This window comes from Aethina tumida, chromosome 3 (genome assembly GCF_024364675.1).
Source record: "Aethina tumida isolate Nest 87 chromosome 3, icAetTumi1.1, whole genome shotgun sequence".
Classification (NCBI taxonomy): Eukaryota; Metazoa; Arthropoda; class Insecta; order Coleoptera; family Nitidulidae; genus Aethina; species Aethina tumida.
Window position 1 is genome coordinate 27,729,345 of NC_065437.1, and position 22,188 is coordinate 27,751,532.

Genomic DNA, 22,188 nt, shown 5'->3' on the forward strand with positions numbered 1-22,188 from the left:
TTGGTCAGATAACATTTTGGAAGTAGATATTTCCTGATAATGTATGAGGTGTATGAATTAGTGGAGTCCGTCGACCATGCGTACCACCTCAAAACATTTCGGTCAATCCCTGAAATGGGACTACTTCTCTTGCCACTCTCCTGTTAACTGAGTTCGGAAGAGCAAGACCAATGTGAGAAAGATAAGAGATCTTCCTGGGGAAGGATTAGACTTGCTGGATTGGATCCGTTAGCTTCCCACTGCCACTGGTTTGTGGAGCGGTAATGAACCCCAGGACCACGACAAGGTGGATCCATTCTGAGGTTCTCCACTTCAGTGTAAATGTCAATTTATGTGCTCTTGAGTCATTCTTGGCAAGTGGCCTAGTAAGTCTAGGCACTCTTAATGATCGTCTGGATCTTAAATTAGAATCTGCAATTCCTCGTCGGATTGTAAGTGTAGAAACCAGTCTACCATAGGTTCTTCTAAACTATGTTCTTTTCACCTGGTGTTCTACACAGTTCAACTCTCCTGGAATAATCGCACCATTCTCTCTCTGACAGATGATCTAAATATGGCAAGTGTCGTTGAAATTCGGTGATTTGACCACCCCTGTTGATATAAGAATTATCTTTTCCCTATCATAATCAAAAATTTGATTCCCAGACATTTTTCGACAAGAGACAAATTATTTTGGTTGAACGTTTTTGATATTAGTTTTTGTTTCTATTTTACGGGGGACCAAGAGTTTAATTTTGTCCATTGCAAAATAAAAAACTACGCATTTTTTTAAGATTAAAAGTAGATAGATCAATTGTAATAATAACATAAACTATAAAAATTATAGGTACTGGCATCCAATTCGAATAGTGCAGTACGCATTTTTAATTTTAATAAGTTACTATAACTATTACCACTACTGTAAACGCGAACTCCATAAAACACATTGCACCAATCAAATCGTCTTCCTCGAAGAATGCCAGTTTTAATATTAGATTTTCCTAACTTGTATAAATATTTTAAATAACATAAACATAGATAAATGTACCGCAAGCCTTTTGTTTTATTTTCTAAGTTCACGGAGCCGTGCGTAGTTCTCGAGTGTTAAAAACGAATTGTACTTACAGGTCTTAACGAGAACTTAATTATCATTACTCATTTCCTTCGTACATCGCAATTCTTGTAATTTGTACATTATTATTACCTTTAATTATATCATAATTGCGTGTTGCTTGTACTTTTCATTCACGTTCGTACTTATTAGTTGTGACGGGTGCATTAACATTCGAGGCACTTATGATTTCTATAAATATTTCGTATCGTAAATCATGAGCCGGCATGTGAATGAAGGCGTGAGACGTTTAAGGCTAATGAGGGGGTGTTTAATTAAAAACGGATTAGGACCGATATAAACGAATTAAATTACGGATGAACCGATTTAACTGCACGATCGAGACGATAAACTAAATCGCTTTACGACTACTGTGCGACATATTATAATTCCAATATCTCTCAGCGGAAAGCCATATCATGCTGGTGCGAAAATGGTTTCAATGTTTATGTGGATATTGAACGAAATCGTAGCTGTCTAAATTTCATAATAGTAAAATATAAATTACTGATTGTGAGAATGTATTGATAAGGTACAAGACGTCGTTTCCAGTGTTCTATTACTACTACTACTGAATTATTACATTAATAATTTTTAAAGCTTCAAATTATATTCAATATAGACGATTCAGACTCAACGATACATACTAAAAAAAATTCAGTTAATAGAAATAAATTCAAACTTCAATAACATAATATTATAGAATAAACTTTTGATGTACCCACACAAGCATGGTATGGTATGTAGTACATACCAGTTACTGTGTGCATACAATAGAGAATTTTATTGAACAAAACGCCACAAGGAAGACGGAATCAGTAGTGATGTGCATTGATTAATTAGCGGTATTAATAACCATCTAGAAGCGGTGTTCTAAGGATGATTGCCATGCCCACCAGCGTTTGAGCTGTACAAACCAGCGGTACATAAAAGCGTTGTGCACTTACGCCTCTAAAACCCACATGCATACAGTTATCACACACGTATGGTGTCCACATTAACACATTTTTCGATAAAAACAAACTTTCACAAGCTAATCGAATTTTTCTCCGGTTTTTGATGCGTTACAGTGTGTCAAAACTGAATTGGGTATACAAATCAGCTACCGCATTACTTCTCAGTGTCCCATCGCGTATTCACAATACGATCGAGATAATGATCGCGTCACAGACAACAGAACAGAACCAACGACTATCTGGTCTCCTGTAAATATTACGGACACGCTGCGCCCCCGGGGTGGTCCATTGGTACAACGACTGCGTTTATTACCCAAATGCTCGCTAAACGTCTTCGTAAGTGCACGAATTCTTCGGGTAACAAGGTATATGGACTTACCTATGGGCATTTGAAAGTCACTTTACGTAATAATGGTCATATGAAACATGCTAAAGTGTTTGAGTAAGTACATAAATTTACATTTATTAAAAGAATAAACTGTTTTACTTTTGATGCTCTTATTTTCGTTATATACAAATTCTAACTTATATCATTATTCAATCTAGTGTGTGTGACATTTCACACAATGCGTATGATTTTTTAACAGTTAAACAATTACAAATAACGAAATGAATAAAAATCACTGTTTAAGAACACGTTACATTTCCGCGTCGCTTTGGGTGTGCCTCGAAGGCGGTGTGGGTGCGCCGCAAGGTTCTGGGACATTACAATGGCATAGAAAACGACACATAAAAAATTGTTCTTCATTAACTATAACAATGATATTTAATAGAAAAAATAATGTTACATTGTATAATTGTTTATTTAATATACAGGAATATTAAAATAGTAATATGAGGTATTGTTATTATAAAATTAGTGAATTTCACGTATTTAAATAATTACTAATAAATAATAATAAACTTGAACACTTGCTTAACCGATTTTAACAAATTTCATATGGTTAATCAGCACATTTGTGCATTCTCGATTTTTGGGGAAGGTATTTATGATTATCGCTAATAAATATATTCATTTAAATTGTAATATTTAATTTAAGTTGTTTAATTTGAATGAATCAGAACAAACGTATAATGGATATATTTGAAATCGTAGTGCCATCTATTAACAATGATAGTAACTTTAAGAAGAGTTTTACATATTCCTATATTTACAAACATTATTCGCCATTAGATGTTGCTATTTTTTATAAATTTTTCATTGAAACCTGATAATGTTTAACAGTAATTAAAATCAAATTCAATATCAGTAATACATAAATTAATTTTAATTATTATTATATATTGGTTGGTGGTTAGTTTAAAAACGAAAGCTTACAATCAAAAAAAGATTTCAATTTGATTATAACCTCAAAAACTTGACAGATTTTGTAGAACGTAAGTACAAATATTTTCTAAATAATTTATAATTGTTTATAATCTTTTTAGGAAATGGGTGGTTGGAAATTGGAGGTGGCCAAAATGGCTTTGTACGTAACCTTTCCTGTTTGTCTTTTCCATTACTTCAATCAACCAGAATATTTTGAAGAGTGGGTAGTAAAAACAAAAAGAGAACTATATCCTCCTGAAAATTTACAAAAGCGGAAAGAGTATGAGGATGCCTTGAGAAAAATTAAGGAAAAACAAGAACGAACAGTAGTTGCTCAGTTGGAAGAAAAAAATTAGTTTTGTTGTTTTGACTGTATATATTGTAAGTAATTTTGTAATAAATAGTGTTGTTGACTTAATAATTTCTGTAATTATTGGGATACTATAAATATATTTCTTGAATATTTTACTAATTTACATATTACTAAAGCAAATATTTCAAATTAAAATAACCATTATGTGAAACATAATTTAATAAATAAATAGGTAATTTATTCAGTTTTAACGGATTTGGAATTTTGCCTTTGAGCTATAACCATTCCAATAAGTGCAGGGATAGTGCACAATAAAATTGGCATTTGTTCGCCATATTTATCAGCCAACACTCCAGAAATCAATGGAGACACCATTCCAGTTAGTGACATAATGGATTCGAACAAACTGAGTATTCCACCTTTATCTTTTTCGTCAGCCTGATTGGTCAACACATCAGTCAAAGTTGAATCAATAAGTGTCCTTGATATGCTCATTGTGGCAAGGAAGATGGTAAAGATAAAGAAGTTTGTGCTCAAGCCAAGTCCTGAGAATGTAATGAACAAAAGTATTGAACCATGGGTCAGCCTCTGGAAACCTTCATCTGAAGAATAGATTGTTTTCTTCAACTTCACCATTGCAAAATTAGTGATAACTGAGAAAACACTAATTATGACCATCATATAACCCATGTGTCTGCCCTTAATGTGGAATACTGTGGCTAAAATTAGGCCCAAATTTGATTGCATAATTCCAAAGCACAGGTCAATCATAAGTTTGATTGTAAATAGTTGCCAATACTTCTTCCAACTGATTTCTTTCAAACTATTGAATGCTTTCAACAGTGCATTTTGCCGTTTAGATTCTTCCTCTTTGGTTTGTTTAATTTTTATGTCTGGTAGAAGGTATGCACAAACTGTAAAATAGAATTTATGTAATACACGTGTGAAAATAAATTTTGCCCACTTACATATACTTATAATGTTACAAACTGAAAGGAGCATAAAAATTTTAATTGGGCCGTTCGTGGTTTCATTAACGAAGCCACCTATCAAAGCACCCACCATAAACATAGCAGCGGACGTTCCACCAATTTTATTCAGCGTAGCTGCTTTTTCATCTTTGTCCTTAGCAACATCTGTGACTATTGTTCTTATTAAACTGCCACTAGGAACAGCGAATGCTAAAATTATAAATTAACACAAAGTTAATATTTTGATAAAAATACTTACCGCCTATCATTTGGCACACAAAAATTGCAGATAACGAACTAAATAGGATTCTTAAAATATTTCCTACAAGAGATGCAGCTATACATTTTATAAGGATGCCTTTTCTTCCACTATGATCCCCTATACTTCCCTTAAAGAATAGGATAAATAAATTGTTTTGAGTTAAATTAGTCTATACATACTGCAATGGGATTCCAAAATAGGCCAATTAACGAAGCACTAGACATTATTACTCCTAAAAAGGAGTGAGTTCCTCCAAGACTTAGAACGTATGGGGCAAATGTCACAATGAACATGGACATGCTCAAGATGTCCTGAAAATTTTTAAGAAATTAATAATTATCATTTTTTAAGGGATCTTTAATTGTGAATTTATATTTTAGTATTTGATTTGTAATAACAAAAATTTCAATAAGACTAAATCGAGTCATTTGACTAGTAGATTCTTTCTCGTCTAGTTCAAACAGTAGAAATTCCAGTAAAATCACACAAGAAATAAATAATTTTATTATTATATAAGGGGAGAAAAAATTCATTGTAGATACATCATTGATACTGAAATGCAGAAAATTTGTTACAGTATCTTATTTTATAAAGAATGTTGGTTACAAAGTAAACTTAGTAATATTCTGTTTGAATAAGTGTGTATTTTTATATATGTGTATTTGTGTAGTGTATATAACACAATAAGACATTTTTATCTTGAAACAATAAATTACAGTATTTAACCACATGAAATATAAAACTCAATTCAATATCTGTTATCTCCAACTTTTGTAATTACCAAAGACTATAATAATTCTATAAAATTATACATATACATGCACTACATTCTATATGAATAATTTTAATTAAGTGTACAACAAAAATTTTATTGTCTTATCTTTGGTTAAATTTACTGGCAAAAATTTGAGTATTTTTTTAATTAAAAATGATTATTAAAAACCAAAGATCTAAACCAGATGTATTTATTGACAATTTATTTATTAAACATTACTTAAATCTGTCCCTTAATATTAATCCATATTATTAATTTTTGTATGTAATTACTAGAATTATTTAAAATTGAGTGTATTAATAAAAATTTTATTGTTTAATTTATAATTATTAATACAACATTAACTAATTAGTTTTTATTAATAATAAAATACACATGTATGTATAATCAGTGATTCAATACAACAATTAATATTTTAAATTTATTAATATAATTATTATTTTATTAGAATAATGTTGGTAAAAAGAAAATATAACAAAATAAAATATTTACCAGTCCGGAGAGAATGTACAAAAGCTTCATGGTCATGGTGAAATTCACAAAAAACGTCACGTCGCAACCACACTATTGTATTTAATGATTAATAATTTGTAGTAACTCTACAACTCTAAGATTCTGTAATCAGCATTGTTTATTATCATTGACAGATTACATACATAACGCATAATAGATATGAAAAAATTTTATCATCTTGTCCAAATTTATATTTAACACTTATAAATTAATTACAGTCACTATATAATGGGTTTTTCTAATTATGTCACATTTTACGGATTCTGTGCACTACAATCACCATGCTAACAAATAGACAAGTGAATGTTTACGCGTATTTGTACTCAGATTCACGATAAAAATGTTTGTTTAAGCGCAGTAACTAAATGCGCCAAGATGCCAACAAACGAAATATTGAATAGATAAGTGTTAATAAATATTGAAAATAAATGTTAATCAGTTGTCGAGCATAAAATTGTTCGTTCATAATTATTTAATATGTATACTGATACTTTGAAGTCAGGCAAGGAGTAAATTCAGGGCCAGGCTTCAAGGAAGGGAATAAAATCAGTAAAAGATTTTGATTTTTTGTTAGAAAAATATCCACACACAATTAATAAGTTAAAAATTTAACTATTTAGCATACAGAAGACACAGGTGAATAGATATTTAGTAAGCTCTAGACACTTTTCTTATTAGAAATATAATATAATAATTTTTATCTCTAAAGTACAATAATTATAAATCTCACTCCGTTGACAAAACAGGTGTGGTGCTGTATAGATATACCAATCGAAAACCGTTTGATCCTACTGATTATTAAAAGAGACATCATGCACTATATAAATAGTAAATGTCTGCAAATTTGCTTCGTAGTGGGAATCTTTTACTGTCTCTGTCAAATATGATGTCTCTCAAAATTCAGTGGGATCAAAGACTTTCCAGTCGGTATAGAGAATTATATATAAGATATAATTTGCTAGACCATTTTAAATGACTTTTAAAAATATTTTTTTACCTCATTAATTATGAAATTAATTATTATCATTTATTTATTTAATATAAATCTAATGTTAAATTAATGCATTTCATCATTCACACTGAATAGTAAATATCATCTCATTTAACATGAACGCTGTATTTGTTGTCGCATTTTTGCTATGTCATTTACACAGAATACAATAATACCATGTCATTTATTTATAAACGTAGAGATATGAACTTTGTCCATAGACTAATAGATGTTCCAATATTTAAAATAAAAATTTTTAAATTTTATTCATATTAAATTCATTAAATTCATCAATTTAAAACAATATAGAAAATGGGGCAACACAGAAATTCAATTGATAAATATTATTGTCACTCCTAAAATTCCAATATCTTAGATTGTCAAGTCTAGATGAGAGAACGACAATAATTTAAAGTAAGGTTAGAAAACAACTTATGAAAGTCAGATTTCCAGCTACTCTATAATAACTGTCTGTCGCACACAATTTATGTTATTGTAACTTTGTCCATTTAAGCAAATAACAACTCAATATTTATAATTATATTTAAATAATGGCTCTTAAAACGGCTGCTCAGTTCACCAAACATTTTCAAACAACAAAATGTTTTGACAAAGTTTTAAATAAGGTAGGTAAAAAACTTTACTAGTGTTTTGTGCGTTAAAAATAAGAGATATTTTTAGTTGAAAATTACATCCATGGGCAATGGCACAGCAGTAGCTGAAATGAAAATTGAAGAAGATCACACAAATGTTTTGGGAGGTTTACATGGAGGTTTTACTGCAACTTTAGTAGATTGCATTTCTAGTTATGCTTTGCTGACTGATAAGAATGGTGAAGTGCCTAGTGTTTCTGTAGATTTGCACACTACGTAAGTGTATATACCCTTATAAAGGGTAATAAATTACTTCATGGCATATTTTAGTGTTATATAACTGAAAATATTACTTCAAATGTACTTTTTAGGTATTGCAAAGCTGCTCAACTAGGGGATGAAATTTTAGTTAATGCAAAAACAATAAAGGCTGGAAAAACACTTGCATTTTTAGAAGTTGTCATACAAAACAAAGCTACTGGTGAAGTTCTAGTGAAAGGGACGCACACGAAGTATCTTATGAGAGCCAAATAAAGTCTATTTGTTTGGAGTAGTCAATTTTAAATATTTATTATTGTAAATAAATTTTATTTAATATATTTAATAATATTGTTTACCGTTGATATACTTTTAACAAAAATTTTAAATAATATTTAGTAACTATTAAGAAAGATCTTATTAACAACTTCCAACAGCAAAACATTCAGTATTCTGGGTTGCCTACTTCAATTAATTAGTTTGTATTTTGTTTTTGGTCTGTATCAGAGACTACAGAAGCAACTAGAAGTGTTATATACTTGTTTCACATATGTAAGTAATAAATAAATTTAATTTTAATAATAATAAAAAGTACAAACTGCTGGAATAAGAATTCATGAATCATTAAAATAAAATTTATTTTATTGGTAATAATTAATAAATGAATAAAGAATTTATAACATAACGTTATTTATTCTGAATAAATTATAAGTAAATATAACATCATTTACATATTTAATATCGTTGTACAGTCAAACATATATATAATTAAAATACTTTTAAAGTTATTTCATTCTAGCTATATAATGAAAGAACATAGTTAAAACTATAGTTTATAGTTTATTATAAGTATTATTTTCAATAAAATATGTAGAATACACATTTGTTTGAGGTTGGCAATCCAAAACAACAAAAACCGCAGAGTTCTGCCTTGTTTGGTGTCCGGCCTAACCGCTTTGTTGGTTATGTTTATTGATTATTAATTATTAGAGCCTTATTTATGTTAACAATTACAACAATGAGTATTATTTTCGAAAATTCTAAAGCATGTTTCATTTCTCATAAGAAGTATATTGATTCTTTATATAATAACATAGATTGTAAACATAGCTTCCAATTAAAAGAGGGTTTGTTTGAAATTTTAACCCCGTATAAGCATGCACGTAATATTTTAACGAGCGTTAGTAATTCTTTAGATAACCAGCTTGAATTAGATGCGAATTACGTTAAAGAAACTTATGAGAAGTTCAGTATAGAACTTATGAAACACAACATTTTACACAACTCTGATTCACAAATCAAAAGCAATAAGTTTGCTCAAAACATGGCAGATCAAGTTTACTATGAAACTACCAAACATAAGAATACAAACTTTTTTGGTGCTAATCCAGACACTACAACTGTTAAAGAAATAAATGCTACAAAATATTTATTTCCTAAAAACTGTCAGTTCTATGCATTTGATATTCTGGATATTGAAAAGCATCTTAGTGGTAAAAAGTATGACTTAATCCTTTTGGATCCACCATGGTGGAATAAATACATAAGAAGGAAAAGGAAGAAATGTGACTTTGCCTATCAAATGATGTACAATGAGGACTTAAAGAAGATTCCAGTAAATAAATTATTAAAAGACAATGGACTGATTGTTGTTTGGTGTACAAATTCACCACAACATTTAAACTCCTTGATAAATGATGTTTTTAAAAAATGGAATGTTGAGTTTGTTACAAAATGGTTTTGGCTTAAAGTGACAAAGTTTGGTGAACCAATTTGCGGATTCTCAAAACCACCTGGCAAGCAACCATTTGAACAGATTATAATTGCTGGAAAAACAAAATGGAAAGAAGAAGATAGGAATAAAGTGATTGTTAGTTGTCCTAGTGCTATTCATTCCCATAAACCACCTTTAGTTGAAGTCTTAAAGAAGTATCTACCAGAAAACGCAGAATGTTTAGAACTATTTGCCAGATATTTACTACCCAACTGGACATCATATGGAAATGAAGTCATAAAATTGCAACATGAAAGTTTATTTGATGTTACTTGAGCATAAATATATTATAATTTTAAACTTTTTGTTTTATTTATAACATTTGGAATGAAAATCCTTGATGTGTAATAATACGTTTATTTATAAAATTATATTAATACACAAATAACTTAACGTTTTCCTCCAACTCTGGGAGCGGCTTTAGCGACGTTCTTCGCAATTTTCTGTTTGGGTGCTGCCTTAGCCTTAGCTGGGGCTGCAGCTTTCTTTGCGGTCTTAACAGTTTTTTTCTGTTCTTTTGCAGCACTGGAAAAAACAATAAGAATTAGTAACAAGTAATTAATTTAATAATCAACTAATTTATTTAGCTGTTCATTAACTTAAGAAAAATATGATTTAAAAGACTAATTTTTAAGATACAAACTAAATTTTAAATATTAATTCATTAATAAACAACAAAATAACTTTGTAATGTGTTTAAAAAAACACTCAAATCAAATTTGATCAACTACCTATAACCTTTCTCATATTTAATTAACATATTTCAACATCTAAGGATTTATTTATTAAAATTTAATATGAATCAACTATAGGACACAAAAAACATTATTTAATAAACTTTGACATACCGAATAGCTTGTTCTCTCTGTGCTTTCCTGACTTCTGGCCTCTGGTTACGTTTGGCCAAAATATCATTTAAACTAGCGCCTACAATAGCACGTTGGAACTTCTGGGTCCTGCGAGTACGCTTTTTGGTAGCTTCTTCCTCTTGACCCTTCTTGTGCTTTCTACGGTAGAGCACGGTCCATGTAACTTTACGTGGGTTCCTCTTCATTAAGTGAGCACGTTCACATTTTGAGTTGAGGAATGTGAAGTTCTGCAAGACATATTGAGGTTATGTACCGAAGAGAACAATACAAAAACAAATGTTTGTTAAATAATAAATTGAATATCGAGTTCGGAAACGTGCTTTCTATGTTACTTATAATAAATGGGACAAACAAAACTCACCTTTCCATCAACTTTAACCATGGTTTTGCCATGGCCTGGGTAAATTTTGTACCCGCTGTAGGCGCAAAGACCGATCCTAAAATGAAAATATAAATATTAGAACGTGTCTCCGAAACAATTCGTTGCTTGAAATTTGAAATAAAACTCATATTAACTAAAGGATGGTTAAAATAATTCGAGAAAACTTTTCGACTTACTTCATCTTGTCAAAATATTAAACGGAAGAAAGAGCTTGCGCGAGAGAAATACACGCGAAGTTAGCTGCGGCTCATGCGCATGTCACAATAAGTAGGCGCGAAAATTCACGGATTTGATTGACAGTAGCTTTCACACAAATTACAATTTCAACCAATATACTCAGTATATCTTATATTATGGACGAATACGGGATTATAAAAGACAGTGCCGATGATTTACTTACACCGCCGATTATCGAAGAGAATAATTATTCAGATTTCGAAGATATTGATTTAGATGATATAGAGATGAGCCAGGTTCGTATGAAATCACGAATATCATCTTTACAAAATGCACTCAAAGATTTAAGCGTCGAAGTTAAGGAAGAGTCTGAATTGTGGAAAAAAGAAATTAGAGAAACCATCGCCCTCCAAAAACAACAAGACGAAATCATTAAACAGTATCAAATCAAATATGATCCGGGATTTCAAGATTTAAGAAAGGAACAACTACAGAAAGAAGTTGCCATTCAGTCGTTCAAAACACAGCTTTTACAAATAGAGAACATGTGTAATTTGGAAATGACGAGAATGAAGCAAAACACACATATCTTGCGACCATTGCAAATGACCGCACTGAATTGGAAGAATGAAGATGCCGAAAATGAAAATACTGCCGATGGATGTGGGAAACCAACTGATGTTGACAATGTTGTAGATGTTAATACGTCTTTGAACGAATTATGCGAAGAACTGGATGATATGTTTATGGATGCAGCGGAAAAATTAACTATGCCCACCACTGAAGAGACTGTCTAAAATTTTATTTCATTCTATTAAATATACACCATGTATTAAATTTTATTCTAAACATTTGTATATTCTAAATAAACTATTATTGACAAATTTATAGTGTAGTACTATACTGCGTATTATTTAATTTATATCGTTATTGAATCTATTAAAAATAAATCTGTCTCGTGGGTTCACACGATTTCATTGAGTAATAAATAGGGTGTCCCAAGACATGTGGACAATCTACTGAATTCATGTAGAAAACGTACCAGAACAACATTATTCATATATACTTTTTTCGATATCCTCCTCTGAAGAATTATGGTATAATAACTTCGGACGCATGTATAAGTTACTTGAAAGCATATATCACAATTTCAAGCCAATAATCAAGCTTGACGACAACGGGACAGAGTCCCGAAATGATACACTCGAAACAGAAAATCGAATTTTGTGTCTCTAAAAGGTGGTACCATACATGAATACATACAAATAATAGTCATTAGATGATATGAGCTTTATATTTATGTTTATTATACCTCCATACGTTTCGTAAATTAAAGTCTAAACACAATCTTTAACTGATTTCACACATATATTTGATAATGCAGTTACACTTTTGCAATGGTACCACTTGAAATTCATATTTTGAGAAACCCTGCAACATTATTGTTGTAATTATCTGATGTTAGAATTAGTTTGGTACCATAATTAATGTTTTAATAGTTATATTAACATATTAATTATATTAATTTCTTTTGCAATACGTTTGCTTATAAATTTGCTTTATGTCAATTTTTCTAATAATTGACAGTTGTGTTGCAAGAACAGACTACCACTTACGGCAAGCTACAGGACTTTACGGAGTGAACAACATCGACAGTCTTCTACAAAGATATTCAAAAGTAAGTACGTTATTTATTGTTCCTAAAATATATGGGTATATACTAATTTGACGTATAGTGGTATGTACCCACTTGCAAGGTGCACTTAACCATGGTGAACCCAGAACCAGTAGTCATGGTCATCTAGTTAGAGACATAATATTCAAAAATCCTTTAAACGTTTATACTGTATAATAATATACAGCATATATTTTAGTAAGGGCACAGAAAGGATTTGAAAGAAAGCATTAGGTTCTTAATATTAATGATTTTATTTAGTTTTTCCTAGTGATAAATAATTCTTTTGTCCGTGTTTTAGGAAATATTATCTCCACATCAAACAGAAATATGAATTCACTAAAATAATAATGATAAAAATATGTTGTGTCAAGTCATTAACAGTCATCCAATATGATATTTTGTATTCATAAAAATAATTTCTAAACCTTTGTTTACAATTATCAATTATATACAGAGGGATTCAAAAGTAGTATCACTAAGAGTAAACGCGAATTCATGTTGAAAATCAAAAGCAAAATTTTTGGACGTTATCTTGGAATTTGCAAAAAAAAAAATACTCATTGGGGTGATATACAGTTGTATTTGCATTTGTAATTATTACTAGGCATTTACAATGTAATCATATTTATTAATATTTACTTAACATACCTTGCCTCTATGTACACATGAAGTGTCATTGGTATAATTATATTACAATTAACTATAGTTAATTGTACTAAAATTACATGGGTGGCTGGTTTCGTTGCGCCATATTTCAATAATAAGCCCCAAACATTTAGAAAAACTAATATTTGTTTATCAAACCATGAGTAAAAAATTGTAATTATGCGATAATTATTCCCCACAACATTTAAACTGAATTTCATATCCACTCAAATCGTTCGTTAATTGTGATTTTATTTATTATTGATGATGGCAGTGAATAATTTTCTGTTTGCATAATAAATCACATTTAACAGTAACGATGTACATTTTACAATACTACATCAAAAATGAATGTAACACAATTTCTGATGCCACTGTTCGTGATATCAAAAATATTCGGAATGTGTCCTTTTCAACTAACAAGAAATAGATACAGGACGAATAAAATAAACACCGGCTGGGCGTATGGTTTTTTGGCCTCATATGCATCTGTCACTTTGGTAGTTTTAATGATGCCTTCAGGAAAAAATAATGGAAGCATAATGAGCTTCACCGATTCTCTCCAAGTATTTGTTTCGCTGATAGGATCAGTCATCACCAATTTTAACTTTGTCTTAAAACGAAAAGAGGTAAAATTTACGTTCACAAGTCTATTTATTTATTATACAATTTACATTTTTAGATGGTATCAATTATAGAAAAAATTTCAAAAATAGACAAACATTTAAAAGAACTTAGTTACGATGCCATCATAAAAAAGAAGCACTTCATAGGATGCTTATGTGTCTTATTCTTTACACTTATATACCTTCTAGTAATTCTTTTCTTAGATGTGGTGATTTACGTGCACGCATTTACATTTCACAGTGTTGCTAGATACATAGCATATTGTATGCCTTTGTGCGTTTCCACAATGGTAATCTTACAGTTCTGCACGATGGTTTATATGATTAAATTGTGGCTTCTTAAAATAAATTACGTTATAAGTACCGATTTGCCCCTGAAACTCTCGAAACCTGCAAATACAATCATTCCGTAAGTAAACCAATTGATTTATTTCCTAACTTGTATTACGGGGTTTCAGATGTTCAACGACATTCGATTTTAAACAGCATCAAGTGATAGACAATTTAGAAAAAATTAAAGTACTACACTACGAATTATTTACAGTATGTCTCAAATTAAATGAAGTCTATTCGTTGCCTTTGCTAGCGGCAATGACTCAAATGTTTCTAATGCTTTTATCCAAGTTGTTCTTTTTGATGCGAGGAGTGTTGATAACGAAAGCACACTCAATACCGATTTGTGTGATTTTTAATTCTTCTATTTCAGCTTTTTGTTTTTACCGAATTATAATGTTATCTCATGTTTGTGCGTTGGCAATTAATGAGGTATAATCATACCTCATTGGAAATAGGATGCTTTTAATTAATGTGGATTTTAGGGTGATAAGGTGGCGATACTTATACAGTCATTTAATAATTTTGGGGAAGATGCGGTTTTAAAAGTAATCGATTTAATATTTTTAATTTAATCTGATAGATTTGTTGTAGTTGATGCAAATATCACAACAATTGTTATATTGCAAAGTGAGATTTTCGGTATTCGGAATGTTCGAAGTCAATGAATCACTTTTATTGTCAGTAAGTACATGAATATACCAGAAGTTGTTCTTCTATATCAATATGACTCAATACTATATACATTTTACTAAATTTATAATTTTTAATTTAATGTCTTTTATAGATAATTTCTGCATTGGCTTCCTACCTTGTAATAGTCATTCAATTTGAAGTTGGAATGAAAGTAACAAATTAATAAATATACTCAACGAGTCGTCAAAGAGAAATTACATTTACCTGTTTAAGATTTAATTTATATTAAAAATTTGAATTAAAATATACAATTTCTAACAGTCTTTTATTTTTAACTTAACATAAACTTTATATCTAAAACTGTAGATATTTACAATACACATAAAATAAAACAATTATGATAGAGGTGCCCAGTCAATTTGTTTCTTTACAAACATCTGATCTCTTGAAGAATTGTCTAACAATGTGATCTGAAACACAAATCAATTATAGAATGGGATAAATCCAATTTGGTTTTAAAATTATAGTAGGTCATTTTAATGTTCAGTACCTGTTTTCTAATATATTTAACTAAAGCTTCTAAATCTGTAACATTAACAGGTCCTTGCTGATAAATTCTTCTCCAAAGTGCACCAGCTAAGACAATATCACTTGATTGAAGCCCTTCATCATAAGCTATTAAAGCTGCCTGTAACTGTTCTGACAACTCAAAAATTTGTTCTCTAGTTTCTTCCATTCTTAAACCCTATATAGCAAAAATCAATACACATTTACAATATAGTGTCCAAGTAATTTTACCCCAATTTTTTTAACACGCTGTGCTACATCTGTCCACAAAGCTTCCACCAAACAATTTCTTAGGTGTCTTCCTTCTAAATCTTCAGCCATTACCCTGACTGAGAGCATCCAAATGTGAAGCTCTGTCACAACAAACCATGAGTAAAATGTGTCTGGTAAATCAAACTCATCAAAGAATTGAGCATAGTTGATCTTATCAGCAATGCCTTCATATAAGAAAAAGGCTGTTCCTTTGATTTTCTGTAAAATACTTAACTAATTAAAGTTCACAACAGGAATAAAAGTTCACTCACAACTTTGTCAAAGGCTGCAAATTTTATTTTTTTAAATGCCTTTTGAAGAAGTCCGTCTTCCTTTTCCACTGTTTTAGCATCAACCGTGGATACATATCTTTGACTAACGTTAATATGATTTGCGTGGGTGAGAACAGGTGCTTTTGTATATGATTTCAACCCATTTTGTAGACTCTAAATATTCGTATTATAAATAAATTAAATACAAGACATTACTCATTCACCAACCTTTGCTTGTCTTAAGACGGAACTGAGTCTGTATACATTCATTGCGATTAAGTTGCGTTCAAATAAAATATCATTTGTGTTTAGATAATTGGTAGAAATTGTAAAAATAACCTGTAATATAAAATGTAAGGTTACCTGAATCAGGGCGATTGTGCTACCATCTATTGAGTAGCGGTGAATCAAAATATTTTATTTAGTGAGTGGAAATGGTGGTTTGTCAATCTATATTCGGTTCGTAAAATTGGAATTATTTTGATATTATAATTTTATTGCACGTCTTGAATGCTGCTTTCACTTACGTTAAGTTCTTTGGTAACGATTAGATCATTCATTTTACCATACAAACCTCGTCCTGAGCAATAATTCTGGGGAGAGACAGTGCAAGTATGACCTTCTTAGTTCAGAAACAAAACGTTGCTCCCTTATGTAAACCTATTAGTAAGCGTTTCACATTATTTATATATTAGTATTATCTTTAATTGTCTGTATTATCTAGGTCCATAGCAGTTCTCACATAAGCATATCTGTACAACACTTCTACTGTCACCCTTCATTTTCATAACTTTATGTCCTGCTTGGTTCTACATTTAAACAACTATTTTACTAGAAATTTTTATATACTTACATTTACAATGTTATTCTGTTACATCCCAGTTTGCTTGCCCCATATATAGATAATCAATTATCCAATCAATTAAGTTGGGTAAAAAAATTACTATGAACATTATCTATATTATTTATTTAAAATGATGTGTCAAATTTCAGCTTCACAATAATGGCTACAAGGGGTGGCAAGAGTAAGAAGAAGCCAGTTGAAACAACACTGGGAAAGGCTCCTGTGGTCAATGAGGTGGATGAAGCTCATCTCAAGAAACCCATTGAAACAAGTGTACATGGACTTCATCAGGTCCTGGGTTTGCTTAAAAATGCTACCAATGAAGTAAAATGCTTTAATACTCTTAATGTCTTAATGTTATAAATGGTTTATTTTAGGTAAAAGATTATATTACATATGAGTGTGATATTTTATATGAGTGCAAATTCTGTAGAAGTCTCTTTAGGAGTCTTGCTAATTTTATACTACATAAAAGAAGTTACTGCAAGGAACAGTTTACTCCATTTGTTTGCAGTATTCCTCAGATAAATGTAAGAATATTTCCTTTATTACAAATGTCTAACTACTACTTGAAACTTTCTTCAGAATAATGAAACTCAATCACAGGACTGCACAGATGAAGATATCGTGTTGCCGAAAAAGTCTTTAAAACCTGTCATTGATAAACTATATCAAAAACACAATATTAATGACTTCGCTGAGAAATGCTGCGAAGAAGATCTCACGAATATAGTAAAAACCGTCGAGGAAAAGCGAGATAATTTACTGGAACAAGATTTAATTTTAGAAGAAATAAAGGACAGTAGTACTGCCATGTTTCAGACACTGGTCAAGGATTCAAAAGGAACTGATGGGGAATTCACGAAATCTGAAGTAAGAAGTTGCATATGAATTACAGGGAAATTTGATAAGATAATTGTTATCTTATAGTCAATGTTAGACAGACACTCAGCAATTGATTATCGTTTGTAATTATTCATTGCGGGAATTTTAAACATAAAAACAGCGGTAATTTACTTAACGGCATAATAACTTGAACCTGTATGTGTATATATAAATATACGGGGGTATTGCGACTATTAATGAGTCATTAATTTATGTAAATAGTTGTACTTAATTGATAAGAGATATTGTATATAATTAAATACGTAATATCATTGCACTTTATGTTAAACTTCAAATGTTTAATTTGCACCTTACTTTCAAAAATAGCTATTTTTTATTGCACTTCTCTTTGTTAATTTAATAACACATCAGGATAATATCAATCAAAAAATCAGTAAGAATACACAAAACTTGTCACTAGGTTTAATGAATTCTACGAAATTTAACAATCAGAATGTAGAATGTTTCAATTAGATCATATTAATTTTTTAATTTTCCGATTTTGTTCGAATGTATCGTATTTTAGATTATTTTTATTCATTTTACAGGTAATGGAGATGCATGGAATTCTCGACAGCGAAAATGTATGTCTAGGTTCAGATGGTAAAGTCTGTACATTTAATACAGATAAAATCAATGAAAACAGTAACATTCCCAAGAGAAAACTGAAATGTATTAAATGCAATCAAAGATTCTCCACCAAAAAGACTCTTGCCTACCACATTAAATCCAAACATAACTCCACTAGGATGCTATTTGTTTGTCCCGATTGTAAAGACACATTCGCTAATGCTTGGTGTGTTTACAGACATCTTTATAAAGTTCATAAAAGGACTGGTGCACAAGTTAGGAAAATGAGGGATCAGATTCACAGTTCGATTATTAGAAGAGATCAGAAACCTATAAAGAAAAAAGAGAAAAAAGTCGAAGAGATAACAAAAACTGATGAAGAAAACCAGGTAACTTTTACTCATGTAGTAACAGAAAGTTTTATATTTACGATTTGTATTTAATTTTAGTGGTTGAATAATTTCGAGTGTCACAATGATTTTCAAATGTGCGGAGGGTGTGGCAAAAGGTTTGATCGCAAGGCAGCGCTCCATTCTCATTCACAGATGTGCATCAAACGGATAGCAGTATGCAATAATATCCGTGAAAATAATAAAAAGAAGGAAATAGAATTAGAAAAAGAATTGAAGACAAAAAAAGATAAAATTGGTACAGTGGTGGAGTCCGTCGTTAAAGGTTCAGCGAAAAGAAAGCCGCGAGTTATAAAAATGTACAAAAGTAAATTTAGAGAGAAGTCAGTTGATATAAACGAAAATATTAAAAAAGCTAAGAATAAAAAGGGCAGCGCACAGAGACAAAATGTCGCTAACCAAGAATCAGATGCAAAAAATGAGAACAATAATTCAACAAAATCTTCTGAAGGTGAAACTCCTAATTTCTATGACACAGAACGTACTGATGAAGATATGAATAGTCAGTTTAATCCACACATTAAAATTAAAGTTGAGGCGTTATCTGATGATGAGATCCCAAAAACCGAAACGACTACAGAGTTATCAAATGTTAAAAATAAACATTTGTTGCGCAAAAGAGTGAAATTAGAAAAAACCAAACAAACCACCTCAGAAGAAAGTTTTACAAATTGTTTTGATAACTTTTTAGATGAAGATGTAGACTTGACTGAATTGATAGAAGCAGCAGAAGCTTATATGGATCCATCAAAGCAATCTTGCATTCCTTGTAAGTTATCATTTGTATGTAAGGAGCAATTGCTTTGGCATATGTCTGCACATTTTTCATGGTTCAGGTTCCAGTGTAGTCGATGTTCGTTTGTGTCTTATAATAAATTAGACTGTGCTGAACATGCTCAGGTAACTCATCAGGCACCAGATAACTTGATTGAAAGTATTGTGTTACCCATTCCTAATTGGAAAATATCGTTGATGTCGCATACATTCAAATCTTTAAATGGTGACGATGAAGACCTCAAAGGCAAACACACTGATGAAAGAATTGTTGTCACAGAAAATATTTGTGATATGATTGAGTCTAATAACGATTCCACGGAGAGTAAAACTACTGAAGCTAGCTTGTTTGATGACGTTGATTCCAGCAAAAACGAAATGGATTCTTCCGATTCAAACGGAACAGAAGTAACTGCAGGAAGTGAGGATATAGATATAAAGGACGACTCAAAGGAATCATTCCAGGTAGAATTACCACAGGAAATTTATATAATAGATCAGTCGATCTTTTTAAATGAAAATGTTGATTTAGAACGTGTGAATCAATCAGAAAATGAGACAAAAAATATAAAAATGGAAGAAGATGATGAAGAAAGTTTTCTTCCCCAGCTCACTAGGGATAAGCCTATAAAAGTAGAAATTGTTTCTTGTGATAATAATGAATCTACTTCAAATAGCTGTGATATTAAATTTAAGCCAAGCGTGTCTTTGAGACCGACAAGAATACGCACGAAAAGTGTAAAAACGCTTCAAAATGATTTTTTGTATGATTTAAATAACGTACTGAAATTGAACGAAGCCTCTCGTGCTAAGTCGTCGAAAATTAAAAAAAGCAATATGTTGCAAAAACTAAAGGAAAACAATACACCTAGTGCAATTTTTAAAAAGAAAAAATTAAACAGCTCTGCTTGCACCAAATCGGATAACAAGAAATAACTAGATTATGAATATTTCTTATTTAAATTGAGTTATATAATTCTTAATTAATTTTATTTAATGCTTGTAAAATGCAAGCATGCTTTGTATTATTAATTTAATATATATATTTATTTCAGTACAATTGAATGTTTTTATTTTTAACCAAACCTCCCAAAGATTTATTTATTTAAATGTATATTATATAAGTATGTATTAAAAATATCACTGAGGTACAGATATTTATCGGCTACACTTTTCTTCAATACCTAGCAGAATCTTGCAATTTAGGTAATTATAAGTAACTTAGAAACAAAAAAAACAGTGTGGCTCATTTGAAAAAGTGACATATTGGTAAAAATCTTATTTACCTATAGCAAAATGTCGTGTTTTTGGCCCAAAACCTACTGGTAATTTTGAAGAAATCATACTAGCAATTTTTTATAGAAAATATAACGACACCGCTGGATTATGCACCCTCTGATATGGTTATATATCAAAATTCACAAAAAAATTATGCTTATTCATAATTCTGTGGAATAATTAAAATTATATTCTTCTTATTATATAGTCTATGGAATAAACTGTCAAAAATAGCACAAATTATCTTATTTTTCATTCATAATGGAATATTATACTAAGTTTGTAGTAGAATTAATGAATTATTTGAGGAAATTACCTCACCACAATTGAGATAGAAAACCACGATCTTCTAACAATAATGCATTTAATTAATGCAGTGGATTAGTGGAAGTAAATAAAATATGATTATTATGAGTTTTCTCTAAAAATAAGATAGTTTGTGTTATTTTTTAACATTATTACACAGATTAATTAATTTATGACGTGCTTAGTAGTGTAGTCAGAAATTAAAAAAAAAATCTCAAATGGGCCACACCGTATGTAAAATACATATCCGTTACACGATTATAAGTTCAAAATTATCTGCCATTAATATTGGTGATGTAGATCGCAGCATCTCATTAAATTAGTATTAACAAACGCTTCAGGCGAGAATAAAACGGAAAAAAGGAGATACTGGATTGTAATTAATGACGTATCAATGAATGATGATGTTTACGAGGAAAACGTTCAAACAAAAAAAGGCGTGTAGTGTAAGTATAAAATGTGTAATTAATATGATATAATGATTATAAATATGGAAAACCTTTTGACTGGGTTTTAAAGTTTGCACATATTTTTTCAGTTTATTCGAGGGATAATAAATAATTTAAAGCTTGCTGAACATCTAGAAATAACTTCATTACAAACAAATGGACGACCAAAAAACTGAAACACACTTTTTAATTTATTCAAAAATTTATAAAGAGGACTATATGATATATAAGGACCTCAATGGCGACAGAAATTTCATAAAAAAGAAATTATACTACAGTTTATTTGAAACAATTCGTTTTGTAAACATGTTTATAAGTCCAATTATTGATCAACAGGATGGACAATCAAATCTATTTACACCGCCGGTCGCAGCAACAGGATTAATCGTACACATAAAACATTTACATGTCACGCCGCACTGTTGGTTGC

General features: G+C 30.4%; 9 protein-coding genes across 11 annotated transcripts; 6 read left to right on the forward strand and 3 right to left on the reverse strand.

The window, feature by feature from the left end:
* Positions 1–3,229: 3,229 nt before the first annotated feature.
* On the forward strand, positions 3,230–3,823 carry LOC109596493 (protein PET100 homolog, mitochondrial). Its single transcript, XM_020012044.2, has 2 exons — positions 3,230–3,423; positions 3,475–3,823. Exon 2 carries the CDS (start codon positions 3,478–3,480, stop codon positions 3,709–3,711), a length of 234 nt encoding a protein of 77 aa, XP_019867603.1. The 5' UTR covers positions 3,230–3,423; positions 3,475–3,477; the 3' UTR covers positions 3,712–3,823.
* Positions 3,824–3,869: 46 nt separating this feature from the next.
* On the reverse strand, positions 3,870–6,504 carry LOC109596494 (uncharacterized). The gene is made up of 6 exons (XM_049964856.1): positions 6,333–6,504; positions 6,169–6,283; positions 5,081–5,212; positions 4,899–5,028; positions 4,637–4,849; positions 3,870–4,582 (listed from the first exon to the last, which is right to left on the reverse strand). The coding sequence occupies exons 2-6, from the start codon at positions 6,202–6,204 to the stop codon at positions 3,906–3,908; spliced, it is 1,188 nt and encodes a 395-aa protein (XP_049820813.1). The 5' UTR covers positions 6,205–6,283; positions 6,333–6,504; the 3' UTR covers positions 3,870–3,905.
* A 968-nt stretch (positions 6,505–7,472) lies between these two features.
* LOC109596499 (acyl-coenzyme A thioesterase 13) lies at positions 7,473–8,387 on the forward strand. The gene is made up of 3 exons (XM_020012050.2): positions 7,473–7,806; positions 7,862–8,049; positions 8,145–8,387. The coding sequence occupies exons 1-3, from the start codon at positions 7,732–7,734 to the stop codon at positions 8,305–8,307; spliced, it is 426 nt and encodes a 141-aa protein (XP_019867609.1). The 5' UTR covers positions 7,473–7,731; the 3' UTR covers positions 8,308–8,387.
* A 573-nt stretch (positions 8,388–8,960) lies between these two features.
* On the forward strand, positions 8,961–10,324 carry LOC109596501 (N(6)-adenine-specific methyltransferase METTL4). The gene has a single exon (XM_020012052.2). The coding sequence runs from the start codon at positions 9,032–9,034 to the stop codon at positions 10,079–10,081; it is 1,050 nt and encodes a 349-aa protein (XP_019867611.2). The 5' UTR covers positions 8,961–9,031; the 3' UTR covers positions 10,082–10,324.
* LOC109596491 (60S ribosomal protein L24) lies at positions 10,147–11,323 on the reverse strand. Its single transcript, XM_020012042.2, has 4 exons — positions 11,233–11,323; positions 11,036–11,111; positions 10,654–10,901; positions 10,147–10,330 (listed from the first exon to the last, which is right to left on the reverse strand). The coding sequence occupies exons 1-4, from the start codon at positions 11,235–11,237 to the stop codon at positions 10,195–10,197; spliced, it is 465 nt and encodes a 154-aa protein (XP_019867601.1). The 5' UTR covers positions 11,238–11,323; the 3' UTR covers positions 10,147–10,194.
* On the forward strand, positions 11,259–12,121 carry LOC126264970 (uncharacterized). The gene has a single exon (XM_049964849.1). The coding sequence runs from the start codon at positions 11,410–11,412 to the stop codon at positions 12,028–12,030; it is 621 nt and encodes a 206-aa protein (XP_049820806.1). The 5' UTR covers positions 11,259–11,409; the 3' UTR covers positions 12,031–12,121.
* Positions 12,122–12,649: 528 nt separating this feature from the next.
* LOC109596482 (uncharacterized) lies at positions 12,650–20,785 on the forward strand. 3 transcript variants are annotated; one of them, XM_049964797.1, is made up of 6 exons: positions 12,650–12,911; positions 17,236–17,410; positions 17,464–17,616; positions 17,672–17,959; positions 18,520–18,930; positions 18,991–20,785. In XM_049964797.1, exons 2-6 carry the CDS (start codon positions 17,246–17,248, stop codon positions 20,659–20,661), a joined length of 2,688 nt encoding a protein of 895 aa, XP_049820754.1. In that variant the 5' UTR covers positions 12,650–12,911; positions 17,236–17,245; the 3' UTR covers positions 20,662–20,785. The 3 variants fall into 3 exon arrangements, with proteins under 3 accessions (XP_049820754.1, XP_049820755.1, XP_049820756.1); XM_049964798.1 differs by lacking the exon at positions 12,650–12,911 and adding an exon at positions 16,692–16,701; XM_049964799.1 differs by lacking the exon at positions 12,650–12,911 and adding an exon at positions 16,891–16,908.
* Positions 14,409–15,211, forward strand: LOC126264918 (uncharacterized). The gene is made up of 4 exons (XM_049964647.1): positions 14,409–14,591; positions 14,641–14,947; positions 15,001–15,063; positions 15,110–15,211. Exons 1-4 carry the CDS (start codon positions 14,449–14,451, stop codon positions 15,209–15,211), a joined length of 615 nt encoding a protein of 204 aa, XP_049820604.1. The 5' UTR covers positions 14,409–14,448.
* On the reverse strand, positions 15,463–16,618 carry LOC109596512 (ubiquinol-cytochrome-c reductase complex assembly factor 1). Its single transcript, XM_049964800.1, has 5 exons — positions 16,471–16,618; positions 16,243–16,416; positions 15,950–16,189; positions 15,702–15,896; positions 15,463–15,621 (listed from the first exon to the last, which is right to left on the reverse strand). Exons 1-5 carry the CDS (start codon positions 16,510–16,512, stop codon positions 15,547–15,549), a joined length of 726 nt encoding a protein of 241 aa, XP_049820757.1. The 5' UTR covers positions 16,513–16,618; the 3' UTR covers positions 15,463–15,546.
* Positions 20,786–22,188: the final 1,403 nt, after the last annotated feature.

What these genes read in the sequence shown, in the direction of transcription:
- LOC109596512 (XM_049964800.1), bottom strand. Translation starts at nt 16,512, where the DNA reads ATGAATGTATACAGACTCAGTTCCGTCTTAAGACAAGCAAAG. An exon ending in CCGTCTTAAGACAAGCAAAG is followed by an intron (nt 16,417 to 16,470) that starts GTTGGTGAATGA and finishes ACGAATATTTAG; the next exon opens with AGTCTACAAAATGGGTTGAA. An exon ending in AGCGTGTTAAAAAAATTGGG is followed by an intron (nt 15,897 to 15,949) that starts GTAAAATTACTT and finishes TTTGCTATATAG; the next exon opens with GGTTTAAGAATGGAAGAAAC.
- LOC126264918 (XM_049964647.1), top strand. Translation starts at nt 14,449, where the DNA reads ATGCCTTTGTGCGTTTCCACAATGGTAATCTTACAGTTCTGCACGATG. An exon ending in CCTGCAAATACAATCATTCC is followed by an intron (nt 14,592 to 14,640) that starts GTAAGTAAACCA and finishes ACGGGGTTTCAG; the next exon opens with ATGTTCAACGACATTCGATT. An exon ending in GGGAAGATGCGGTTTTAAAA is followed by an intron (nt 15,064 to 15,109) that starts GTAATCGATTTA and finishes GATTTGTTGTAG; the next exon opens with TTGATGCAAATATCACAACA.
- LOC109596501 (XM_020012052.2), top strand. Translation starts at nt 9,032, where the DNA reads ATGTTAACAATTACAACAATGAGTATTATTTTCGAAAATTCTAAAGCA.
- LOC109596493 (XM_020012044.2), top strand. Translation starts at nt 3,478, where the DNA reads ATGGGTGGTTGGAAATTGGAGGTGGCCAAAATGGCTTTGTACGTAACC.
- LOC109596491 (XM_020012042.2), bottom strand. An exon ending in TGGTTAAAGTTGATGGAAAG is followed by an intron (nt 10,902 to 11,035) that starts GTGAGTTTTGTT and finishes TATGTCTTGCAG; the next exon opens with AACTTCACATTCCTCAACTC. An exon ending in CAGAGAGAACAAGCTATTCG is followed by an intron (nt 10,331 to 10,653) that starts GTATGTCAAAGT and finishes TGTTTTTTCCAG; the next exon opens with TGCTGCAAAAGAACAGAAAA.
- LOC109596499 (XM_020012050.2), top strand. Translation starts at nt 7,732, where the DNA reads ATGGCTCTTAAAACGGCTGCTCAGTTCACCAAACATTTTCAAACAACA. An exon ending in TTGACAAAGTTTTAAATAAG is followed by an intron (nt 7,807 to 7,861) that starts GTAGGTAAAAAA and finishes AGATATTTTTAG; the next exon opens with TTGAAAATTACATCCATGGG. An exon ending in TCTGTAGATTTGCACACTAC is followed by an intron (nt 8,050 to 8,144) that starts GTAAGTGTATAT and finishes TGTACTTTTTAG; the next exon opens with GTATTGCAAAGCTGCTCAAC.
- LOC109596494 (XM_049964856.1), bottom strand. Translation starts at nt 6,204, where the DNA reads ATGACCATGAAGCTTTTGTACATTCTCTCCGGACTG. An exon ending in TATTTTGGAATCCCATTGCA is followed by an intron (nt 5,029 to 5,080) that starts GTATGTATAGAC and finishes CTATTCTTTAAG; the next exon opens with GGAAGTATAGGGGATCATAG. An exon ending in TTGTAACATTATAAGTATAT is followed by an intron (nt 4,583 to 4,636) that starts GTAAGTGGGCAA and finishes TCTATTTTACAG; the next exon opens with TTTGTGCATACCTTCTACCA.
- LOC126264970 (XM_049964849.1), top strand. Translation starts at nt 11,410, where the DNA reads ATGGACGAATACGGGATTATAAAAGACAGTGCCGATGATTTACTTACA.
- LOC109596482 (XM_049964797.1), top strand. Translation starts at nt 17,246, where the DNA reads ATGGCTACAAGGGGTGGCAAGAGTAAGAAGAAGCCAGTTGAAACAACA. An exon ending in TTAAAAATGCTACCAATGAA is followed by an intron (nt 17,411 to 17,463) that starts GTAAAATGCTTT and finishes GGTTTATTTTAG; the next exon opens with GTAAAAGATTATATTACATA. An exon ending in GGGAATTCACGAAATCTGAA is followed by an intron (nt 17,960 to 18,519) that starts GTAAGAAGTTGC and finishes TTCATTTTACAG; the next exon opens with GTAATGGAGATGCATGGAAT.